Below are 12,187 nucleotides of genomic sequence, written 5' to 3'. Positions count from 1 at the left end.
CGCAGAACGATCATTGTTTCTGGGTAGAGAGGGAGGGAAGTGGGTTGGGGAGGAGTAGGGTAGTGGCAGTGGGGATGGCGGGCTTTAACTGTATTTGCCTGTTTTATTTTTTTCTTAATAATTGGAAACCAATATGGCAGAATGATGTTTGTTGAATCTCAGTGGCAGATGCTAATTATACTATTCTTCGTGCTTTTCTGTAGGTTTAAAATAGTTCATAATAAAGATTTTAATTAAAAATGTGATCTTGGCCAGGCATAGTGGCTCACACCTGTAATTGCAGCACTTTGGGAGGCCAAGGCAGGTGGATTGCTTGAGGTCAGGAGTTCAAGACCAGCCTGGCCAACATGGTGAAACCCCATCTCTACTAAGAATACAAAAATTAGCCAGGCGTGGTGGTGAGCACCTGTAATCTCAGCTACTTGGGAGGCTGAGGCAGAAGAATCACTTGAACCCAGGAGGTGGAGGTTGCAGTGAGCTGAGATTGTGCCACTGCACTCCAGCTTAGGGAACGAGAGTGAAACTCTGTCTCAAAAATAAATAAATAAAAATGTGATCTTCATCACTCAAGCACCTTCTCTGTTCCAAGCATTTCTGTAGCCCAGGGGCTGGCAAATTCTGACCCACAGATCAAATGTGACCTGCAACCTGTGTCTGTACAGCCTATGAGGCAAGAATGATGTTTATGCTTTTTAAAGGTTGAAAAATCAAAAGAAGATTAATATTCCAAATAATCCCGTAAATGTTTGATAAGATTCAAGTTTCAGTGCCCATCGATAAAGCTTTATTGAAACACAACCACGATCATTCGTTTTACATATTATCTGGCTGCCTTCACATGGCAACGGCACAGGTGAACAGTTGCCGCAAAGACCTTGTAGCTCACAATGCTGAAAATATTAACTATCTGCCCCTTTACAGAAAAAGTTTGCTAACCCCTGCACTAGGCCCTGAAAACATGCAAAGCCTCTGTTCCTGAAGTGCTGGTGGAGGGACACAATGACAAACACCATAGACAGAGCAACACTGTCACACATTGCTGCTTATGTGCATGACCAATGCAGAAAAAGGCAAGGACGATTTTCTTGCACGGATTGTACATTCTACTTTTTATAGCTTCAATAAAAATGGCTAAATAATTGTGGAGCTCTCCCAGGGAGGCAGGAGTAATGTCTGGATTGTAATATTTTTACTCTCTTCTTCTCCCACCAGAATTATAATCACTGATTCAGCCCATTGGCTAGAAATATTCAGTAGGTGAAATTTTATCACATAAAAGTTTTTGTCATGAGAAAAATCAATCCATCCTGCAAAAAAATATAATAGGAATTTAAACAATGGCATAACTTTGTAGATGAGTATTTTAATGTTGTTTGTGCTTTAAGTTCTGTTTGAAGTAAAATATGAACATCATGCCCTGGTACTATTTGTTTTGACAATGGAAGGTTTTCAGACTTTAGAATGAGCCACGCCCAATAAACCTAAGAACAAGTTCTGAAAATAAACAGGAAGGATGAGTGTCCTTTATCAATGAAGAGAGCAAATGACACAGAAAAGGGAGCATTTGTGGCCCACTGTGTCATGCTGCAGAAATCACAGGAAACAATCTAAACGGCCTCACAGCCCATGGACACGGTAGAAGAGAACGGTTTCCTGGAAAGCAGTAAGTGCACTTAGAAGAATGTTATGCAGAAAGCAACTGTTCCACATTCTTAACTGAGACCCGCATTCAGATGGCCAGTTCTATCCAGTGGGGAGCCTGCAGCTGACGTTCATGAGAATGGCTCAGGGTCATGGGAACACCATCAATGGGTGTGCACTTGCTCCATTTGGCAATGCACAGAAATGTACTATTTCCTCAACCGCCGACAGCGTACTGGAAGACCACTCACCAGGACCCGGTTCCGGGCTGCGGTCCTTTCATGATACTTATGCATCTTAGAGAACCTAAGAGCAACTTCGTTTGGCAAGGCACAGAAATGTACCATTTCCTCAACCGCCGACAGTGTACTGGAAGACCACTCACCAGAACTGGGTCCTCGGCTGCGGTCCTTTCGTGATACTTATGCATCTTAGAGAACCCTAAGAACTGCATCCACGCCTGTCAAATGCCAATATGGCAATGTACATGCTGCTTATATCCGCAGTTCCCAAACTGTGTGCCAAAGTGCCACGGGGTGCCAAGTTGAAGGCACAGGGCACCACAGATTATATGTTTTTAATTTTCAAGAGAAACACAGGATCTACAACTTCTGTCAGACATTTCACAAACTACTAGCTAGAAGTAGTTCATTGTTTCAACATTACATCCTATTACATTTTGATGATATCATATCTTACCAAAGCTGGGTTTTTCAGCAATTGCTGGGATAATAAAAGCAAATACTCCCTGACAGTTGATGTGAACAGGAAATGAAGGGATCAACTAAGCAGCTGTATAGTGCCCCACAGGCACACAGTCCCAGCAGAACGTAACTGCGATTACTTAAGAATAAAGCAAATGTATTTTTTTTCTTTCAAATTATGTGTATTTTTTTTCAAACAGCTACAAAGTTGTTTGCACATAAGTTGCTGGGATCTAACTACTTATTAAAAAGAACCATTAGCAATACCTTTTGACCTGAAGCACTATAAGAAATTTACCGGGATGCTAAGACCACCAGGAATCAAGAAAGTTTGGGAATCCCTGGCTTACATGAAAACAGTTGTTGTGACACAATTCATTAAAAGTTCTTCATAAAATGGGTCACTTTATAAATTAATAAGAAGTAAATTTACAAAGTTCTGCCACTTAACAATTGTAGAAATCTCAATAATCAGTCCTCATCTTCTAAAAGAACCAAAGAGCTGGAATTTCAGGAGACTGGTAGGCAGACCATAGACAGAACAGGCTTATCGGCAAATTGATTGAAATCAACTAGGTTAGCAAAGCATGCAACTGACACAGCTCTGAAAGATCCCCACAACCACCCTGACCTTGTGAGGTTTCACCTTCTCTTTACAGAGAAGGAAACCAAAGTCCTACGAGGTTACACGCAGGGTTAGGCTCCCTAAGTGACAGAGAAGAATTTCAACCCAGTTCTTTGAACCTGTCTCCACCAGCCCTTCCTCTAAGACGTACTGACAGGAAATCATAAATAACCACCTTGAAACCTTCATCACATAGTGTCGGTGGCATGTTACACCGTCTCCATAACCACTCAGTCCTGAGTTTCTTTGAAGCCCTTTTCTTCAATATGCAGGTGAGGAGTATGAAGCTTTTGCGTTGGTAGTCTGTCACTTTTTGTTATCTTACTGTTCCTATGTTTCGGCAGCTGGTCAATCACAACGTGGATTAAGGCATTAGTTGCAAACTGAAGTCAACCATACTCTGGAGTCGAGCGCTACTAGGGTCAAATCCCAGCACAGCCACATAATACCTCTTAGTTCTTGTGGAGTTAAAGTAACTTATCAACTCCTCACTTTTTGAATATTTGAAATGGGGATAGTACTTTCTTTGAGGGACTGCTGAGGATTATCCAAGAGAATCTAGGACTCAGGTACAAAACTCTAATCAGGGGAATTGGGAGTTCTGGTCACCCTCATAAATATCAACTGACCAGGTCAGAAAGGCTTCAACTGAGTCCACTATGGGGAATCAGACATTAAAGGCATTCTGGATACACTGGGGGACCCTGGTGGAAGCCTGACTGTTAAAAGGATAAAACATCCCAGAGAGAGATTTACCGTAAAAGAAGGTGGTATCTGGTAGAGCCAACCACAGCCAGTAAAGATGCCTCAGGTGAGGCAGAACAGCTCTGGGTCCAAAACTTCCACTGATATGGACTTAGACTGACCCAGCTGTGCATGAGAGCTGTCCACGAAGACAGCCATCTCTTGGAAGGTTGCAGCTCTATGATTCCAGAAGCCTCGCTGTGGACCCAAAGCTGGGTGGAACATGCTGGGCTCACTGTTTTTTGCACTTTGCCAGAATGGCCTGGAGTTACCAGGCTATTTGGCCCAGGTTTCGCTTTGACCAATAGTAGGCACAGTGAGCTCCAAACTGGTTATCTTCGGTCTTCTGACCTAACATCTAGAGTCTGTGATAATTCTATGAAGGACTCGGTTATTTACTTTCCTTACCACATCTACACATGTAGGGAGAGAGAACCGGATGAACTAATAAGAAATCTTAAAGTGACAGGTTCTATTACTGTGTGTTAGAAAGCAAGAACTTATTCCAACACACAAAACTATTTTGGACCAAAATACGTATTTGCATATTTAAGGCAAATGTATAAGTGACTTGCTAAAATAAAACAATAGCTTATCTCTAGTTAAAATTCAGTCGCACTTGCAGCCTCATTAAAACATTTGCATTGTAGAACGTCCAACATGAGATACAGTTATCAGTATCTCTATTGTGCCCAGCTCTTCGGGGAAGATTTTCAGCAAACAGCTATTAAAACTCTAATTTTGCTGAATAGAATATAGATTAACGGCCAGTTCATTCTATAAATATTGCTTCTAAAAACAGAAGTTTTGCTGGTAACAGAAAAAAATAAAATCCAAACAGCAGTACCAATTACTACAGCAGCATTTTTAGTAGTTTGGCAATCAGTATGAACCACGGTAGAAAGCAAAATCAAGCATTCAAACATGTGGCTGCAAAAGAGGCAGATCACCTGAATTACAGTCACAGCAAACTTAATTTATGAACAGTAACACACTCAATACATTGTGTAGAAAATAAAATGCATGATAAATTCTCATGTAACTGAGTGTTCTGTAGCAGTGCTATAAGTGTTGAAAATATGATTTCCAAACCTAAAAATAACCCTGTAAGGCAAATGTTACCAACTCCATTTTAGAGGTGAGACATCTAAGACTTAAGTTCACAAACCGCAAACATAATATATGGTGCAGGGAAGAGTCAATGCCGGATTGTTTTTACTATACTCTACGTTTCCAAAATAATAATAATAATAATAAAGAGCTAAGTTTCCTGGACATTTTATTTTCTTTTAATCATTTACTTTTCAGGAAAGACAGTTTGAGCTGGGTGAATCTTAGCATACATTTAGAAACAAGTAACTACATAGAGTATCAAGCCCCCGGATCATTAGTCTCTGTTTCAGCCACCCTTCATAACTGTTGAGCTTTAAATTCTTAATCATACATGCTAATTGAAGGGTATCATGGCACAGACAAGCAAGTTAGGAGGGAGGCAAAAGTAGTTTTGTTTGGCACTGAACAGAGTTTGAGATTTACATCTGAAGATAAGCATCTAAAAATTCAAGATCCATCAGAAAAAAAAAACATGAAACACAAATAGATGGAATGTTTGTTTCCCAAGTCGCCCAGCCTTTCTGAAGTCCTCTGTCGTTGGGAACATGTGAGACTAGCTCCAAGCCCAGTCTCCTGGCCTTAACTCTGTCCTCCTTGCCAGCCTGTTCCTGGACTCTCCTACAGGACATTTTTATTTACAGGGTCATAATTTCCTGGGCTAGGGAGGTAGCTCCGTATTCCCCAAAGACTTTCTTGCAGTTTTACTGGAGCTAGACAGAGTTGTCTTGAGGCTACAGAATGAGGCAAAGAACAGAGCTATGAACCTGGGTATGAGAGACTGGGCTCCAGCCCCGCCTCCTCTGCAGACTGGACAGTAACTCTGAATTGCAGCTTCCTTACATAAAATCTAAAAGACCAGTGCCCACTTTCCTCATGGCTGGTTAGAGAAATCAAATGTACAGTGCAATATAATCTTAAGTGATTATTATAAAGTTGTATTAATATTTACCTCACATTACCCAAGATACAGTTACTTGAGGTCTAACATTCTATATGTATAGTTGCTTTTCTCTGCTAGGGTTAGGAACTAATCTACAAAGACTTAATCTACTAAGATTAGCAGTAACATTTATCACCAAAGTTTCATTCCTAGAAGGGTAAATGGGAATTTACAACAACGACAGAGTCCAGGCAGGACAGTTGGTGACGCCTCCCCACCCCCACTCAATGATGCATTTTCCAAGTCATCCAAAGGGTTTAGAATTGTTCTGTAGAGGCCGGGCATGGTGGCTTACACCTGTAATCCCAACACTTTGGGAGGCCAAGGCGGGCAGATCACCTGAGGTCAGGAGTTTGAGATCAGCCTGACCAACATGGAGAAATCCCATCTCTAACAAAAACACAAAATTAGCCGGGCATGGTGGTGCTTGCCTGTAATCCCAGCTACTCAGGAACCTGAGACAGGAGAATCGTTTGAACCTTGGAGGAGGAGGTTGCGGTGAGCTGAGATTGTGCCATTGCATTCCAGCCTGAGCCACAAGAGCAAAACTCCGTCTAAAAAAAAAAAAAAAAAAAAAAAAAAAAGAATTGTTTTGTAGAGGACAAAGTGTCACTTTCTTTGGTGATTATCCCTTCACTATGAGACTAGTGGCAAAAAAAAAAAAAAAAAATTCTATCTAAAGCTATTGCAAAGCAAACAGCCACAAGAAGTGAGGGTAGCTAGGATCCAGCTAAGAGTCTGGGTTTCTGAGGGTTTCATTCCCCGGGTGGACACGGACCTGCATGTAGGAATCTGAATGATAAGGCCAGCATGGCATGGAATATTTATCAAAGCTCAAAAGTGAAGAGACTCCTTTTACTGGAAAACAAGTTTCACAAACACCCAATGTTAACCTCCATTAAAGTTGCTACTCAAAGAGATACAAGTATATTTTTATTAAAAATCGCAAAACTGATAAACTTAAATTAATATAACATGGTAGAAAATACTACTTTACTGCAGCTAGTTGGTTGCTCATAGGTGACCGTGCTCATGAAGTTTCTCTGGAGTGTGTCCACTGATGCTACTTCCAAGGACCACCACAGGCTATGGGGCCACCATAGGCCATGTGATGTTGAATCCTCCCACATCCTCTCCTTGTTCAACCCACCTTGAAACTTTTGTCCTGTGGTTCCATGTGACTTTGGACCTTCACTTGGAGCAAATACATCATTGACTTATTACTGATTATTATTTTCTCACTGGCCAACTCTATGATCAACCCAAGCAGGCCTTGTATCTCAGAGTGGTACTCAATCATAAAGTGGTCGCTTCTGATCTAAGGTGATGGTAACCAGAGAGCACACAAACATTACACGTTACCTCAGCCAACTCACAGACCTCCCTGAGAATACACCCCCAGAGAGTGTGTGTCTCCCTCTTTCCTCTTTCTGTCCCCAGAAACATTGCTGTAGAAGAAAGAACACTAACTGCGGAATCAAGAGAACAATGGCACTCTCTATCCACTTGTGGTCATCATCTCCACGCTCTGGGTTTCATGGGTGAAGTGAGGGAGCTGTCTCGAATCTAGATCATCTCGATCATCTCTAGGGCTCTTGGAAGGTCCACCTTCTATAATGCCATTAATCTCTAATACCCTGGGGTGATTCCAGGACCATCTCTAGGCAAAAGGCTCACATAGGCTAAGTAAGCAATCCTGATGTATCTTAAATCATGGTGTTTACCTGGACACGTGGCCTGTCCTGGTCTCTGGGGTGAGGCCTTTGGCATGCTTATGCAGATGGGAGGGTCTGCTACAGGCTGCTCTGGCCACACTGTGACAACTTGTCCTGGAAAGGTCCTGAACATGGCTAATTCTGGCAGCCACCAAAGCACATCCACTGAAGAAGATCCAAAAGACGAAAAGCCGGCATTTCAACCTTGCATTGATTTCAAAACATGCAAAATGAATTCAATAAATAGGAAATCCTTAATGACACTTGATTTTATGTATCAAAACCCAACATTAGCTCTACAACAAGTAAAAATCAGGATGGAGAGTATGGTAACTAAAATAAGAAAAAAAAGAGCTCCCTTTCTTGATTCCATAACAGTAAACGTACATTCTAGAACAGAGATTATGACACGTTTATATTTCCAGTATTTAGATCCCATTTATTCAAATAATAGCAACCTAATTGTGTGGAGCTATTTTAAATACTGATTTGCTTCCCATTTAAATTAAAACCTCATCACCTGTGACTATTATTCCAAACATGTTCCTTATAATTTAGACAATGAAATATTAATTATAATTTTGAAAATTAGCTTTGCTTAGATACACTGTTCTCAATAACTTTTAGTCCTCTGAAAAAGGCTCTTAAAGACCGATCCACCAAATACATTTATTGTATCCTTTTCTATTTCAATTTTTTAACACAAAAAAAGGAGTTTATATTTTTTTGCTGATATTGTAAGTCATTTATTTCTACACTTCATAAAGAAGACAAAGGAAAGAGAGTTTTTTTGTTATAAGCATGAAAAGAGACCCAGGGCAGAAATTCAGGCTGGGCATGGTGACTCTCGCCTGTAATCCCTGCACTTTGGGAGGCTAAGGCAGGAGGATCACTTGAGTCCAAGAGTTCAAAACCAGCCTGGGCAACATGGCAAACCCCATCTCTATCAAAAATACAAAAATTAGCTGGGTGTGGTAGCACACACCTGTGGCCCCAGCTAGTTAGGAGGCTGTGGTGGGAGGATTGCTTGAGCCCAGGAAGTCAAAACTGCAGTGAGCCACCATCATGTCACTGATATGACTGCACTCCCATCTGCGTGATTCAGTGAGCCTTGTCTCAAAAAACAAAACAAAGAAAAGAAATGTAGTCACCTGATGGAGAAGTCACATGACCCGTGGGCTTTTGTTGCTATATCCATCCAATGGTGATAACCCTGCTTTTCTGGCACAGAGGCAAGAGCTGTGCCCAACGGCCTTCAGAGCCTGCCAGTCCTATATTCTCATAGATATAATGTAGGCAATAGAGCATGAGAGCTGTTTTTTTAATCACAGGTACTACTGGCCAGGAAATAGTGAATCCAAAATTCCCCTAAGAGTCTGGAGGTAGGAGGAAATACACAGTGTTATTACACAAAAAGCTTCATGCTGTGAAGGCCCCACAGGAGAAAACATTGTCAGTCTAGGAAGGGGATGACACCAGGCCAACACCATTCCTTTGAATAAGAGTTCTTCCCAATTCCTCCCTGTAAAAAATATAGTCAGGAAAAATGGAACCGCACTACATGCTTTTTATTGCGCTTTATACTATGTGGCTCCAGAAGGTGGGCTCCATAATTCTCAACTCAAACTCATGTCTTCATGAAGACCTGTTTCCAAGGGCCTGTCACGCAGCATGTGATGTAGCTCACCATGCATCAGCCTCGAAAAGCTGGTGCCCCAGACGCACAGCCCACCTCAGTGAATTCTGCCTTAACAAGGCTTCGTTCTTCCACCAGGGCACCGAGTCTCAGCTGCCCTCCAAATTGTTACGTTGCAAATTTCATACCCTATTCGTGAGTAGACTAAAGTCAACAAAATTAGTAAATTGGCTGAATTTAATAATTTTTAGGTATGCCAATTCAGTAACTGTTACATAAGCTAAATAAAATGATATTCCTCTTTTTAAATTTCTTTGCTTTTATTTTAACATCTCTTAAAGTGGCCTCATGGCTCAATCAAAATTTTATATAGCTGAGCACACAGTGGCTCATGTCTGTAATCCCTTTGGGAGGCTGAGGGAGGAGAATCACTAGAAGCCAGGAGTTCTAGACCAGCCTGAGCAATATAGCAAGACCCCCTCTACCCCCACTCCCGCCGCCCATCTCTACAAAAACATTTTAAAATTAGCTGGGCACAATGACTTGTGCATGTAATTCTAGCTCCTCAGGAGGCTGAAGATTGCTTGAGCCAAGGAGTCAGAGGTCACATTGTGCCACTGCATTCCAGTCTGGAGGACAAAGTGAAACGCTGTCTCTAAAAAAATTTACACACACACACACATAAAATAATTTACTTACCTAGCATATGCCACTAAACAAAGCTAAAAAATCCTCAAGTAGGTAAAATTTATTGAATAATTATGCACTGTATGCCTGGAGAAGGCCTTTGGTTAGGATATTTTATTTTCATTTTGAACACGTCTAACAAAATTGATTATCTGGTTGCATAGCCCAAATAAATTAGAAGCTACACATTAGAAAGAAAAGTTTTTACTAAAAACCAGCTCAGTGATATAAGCTCAGTGAGACATCTGGCTTGGAAAGAAGCAGGAAAAATATATGAAAGGGAGAAACATGGAGTCAAGAAGTTGGCCACTGGAGGCCGCTGGGTGGGGTTGGGGGTGAGAGGGCAATGTCCTAGGGCTTCTGATCAGTTACTGCCTGATTCTAAATTAAAGACCAAGATAATGCCCTTCAGTTACAACAGAGAGGGTAAATTATATTCTGTGTGCTCTGCTGGTACATATAGTGTACTGAGGGACCATTTCTTAAAAATGACTGCAAAGAATAACATCAGAGTTTAAAGAATAAACTTCAGGTATCTGGGAAACTCATTTAAAGTAATTTATCAAATGCTAGGTAAAGGAGCTGGTACTATATTTTAAATAATTAAATAATAGTGAATATAAATTTACTACAGTGATTTCCAGTTGGATTATTTTTACATATATCATTTCTTTACGCTATTTCATAGAATATCTGAAATGCATGAATGGGTGCTAACAGCCCATTTGCCTACATGTAAAATAGCTGGTTGCCTCAACTTAGAACTAGAAGGGGAAACAAAGTGTGTGTGTGTGTATGTGCGTGTCTACATATATATATATACACACACACATACACATATATAAAACTAATAATAACACCTGAGATTTTTTAACACATCAACTATCACAAATTTTACTTAGTAGGAAAGAGTATTACCATCAGGATAGTGATAATAACATAATCCTGAGTCACAATAGTCTAATATTAGTACTGAGTCAACCTCAGAGGATTTCTACCCAGTCGGCTTTTTATAATGTCAGTAATTTCACACACCAATTTAAATTAGATATATTTAAATCATTTCCTCAAAAGTTTGAATCAATATAAACATCAAAGTGACCTTGAGATTAGCTAATATTTTAATTAGGTCAAAAGAGATTAGCAAAACTTTCTATGCCTGAGTTTTCTATTACTCAGAAATGAGCAGTTTGATCATCTCTGAATCTGTCCCCGTGGCCTTTGTGGATTCAAGTGGTTTGTAGCCTGCAGTCACTCACAAAGGACAAGTGTAATGCATACTCAAACGGCAGCACCACAGGGGCACCAGGAAGGCCTCCACAGTGTCCAGGGAGAGCAAAGCCACCCCAGCTGAGGTCACGAAGGTCACATCTGGTGGATATGCAGTCGTGGACATTCTACTAAGAGCTATGACTAAAACAATCCTCGATAGTTTACAGAGTATCTGCATATATTTTATAGAATGAGCAAATAGGTGAATGAATGAAGTGAGTTGCAATACTACTCACATTTTTAAATGTGGTACACTCTAAAACCTTACCCTAGTCTTCAGCATCTTTAAAGAAAATGTAATAAGAAAATGGGAATCATTAATAATAATTTTACATTGGCTATGAGAAATTAGCAAAGCTACTCTGGCCATTCTCATCATTTGGTGGCCTCTCGTGCAGATTGCCTACAAGTGACAGCAAGGCTGACAGACCTGCTGTGTTTGCTGGCGTGGCATTTGGCAGGTTAACCTGGTCCAAAAGATGAGAACCAGATTTTACACAAGAAATGTGACCCAGGTTTTGAAATCTGTCAGTCGTGGGTTCCAGTTCTGCCCCTTTTCCTTTCTATCAGGTTGGTGCAAAAGTAATTGTGGTTTTTGTCATGACAAGTAATGGTAAAATCACAATTAATTTTGCACCAACGTAACAGTAGTATCACACCAGGCAAGTCTGCCAACTCCTTAAATCTTAAGATGTAGCTAATGCCAGAACTGAACTCCTAAGGTTGTTTGGAGATTGCATGAGAGAGTGCATATAAGGCACTGAGCAAGGTGTCTGCTACAGAGTAAACACTTGCATATGCCAGCCAACGTTAATGCTGCCGTGAATTCTAAGAATGCCTCGATCCCATGGCAATAAGTTTATGAATAAGTAAATTAATTTTCTTGTCTCGTCTCTCATCCCATGGGTCATTCTCCACCTGCACTACTATTCCATCCTCACCTTTGTTTTTGAACAAGGAAAAGCCTTGTGAGATCAAGCAATTAAGCGTTCTTTTATTATTATGAAGCTGAGAGGAAGTGAAAAATCACCAGGGTGAAGTTTCTTCACACTTGAGAAAGCAGATTGACGGAGCTAATATGGGATGCACGGGAAGTTTGTTCGGAACCAA

General features: G+C 40.7%; 2 protein-coding genes across 3 annotated transcripts in view; one reads left to right on the top strand and one right to left on the bottom strand.

Moving 5' to 3' along the window:
- FBXO36 (F-box protein 36) overlaps nucleotides 1–12,187 on the top strand; it is a 451,851-nt gene that overhangs the window by 37,748 nt on the left and 401,916 nt on the right. The window lies entirely within an intron of this gene.
- DNER (delta/notch like EGF repeat containing) overlaps nucleotides 1–12,187 on the bottom strand; it is a 363,829-nt gene that overhangs the window by 249,207 nt on the left and 102,435 nt on the right. Inside the window, exon 1 of one of the 2 annotated variants that reach the window (XM_050751102.1) lies at nucleotides 6,918–7,218. The exons of the other annotated variant lie outside the window; for it this stretch is intronic. Within the exon in view, the coding sequence (XP_050607059.1) occupies nucleotides 6,918–7,067 (150 nt within the window). The 5' untranslated portion in view covers nucleotides 7,068–7,218. Of the gene's footprint in view, nucleotides 1–6,917; nucleotides 7,219–12,187 lie in introns of those variants that run through there. 2 annotated transcript variants of the gene reach the window in all.

The sequence above is a fragment of the Macaca thibetana genome, chromosome 12 (genome assembly GCF_024542745.1).
Source record: "Macaca thibetana thibetana isolate TM-01 chromosome 12, ASM2454274v1, whole genome shotgun sequence".
Classification (NCBI taxonomy): domain Eukaryota; kingdom Metazoa; phylum Chordata; class Mammalia; order Primates; family Cercopithecidae; genus Macaca; species Macaca thibetana.
The sequence above is the reverse complement of the archived record's forward strand: the minus strand, read 5'-3'. Positions and strand labels throughout refer to the sequence as shown.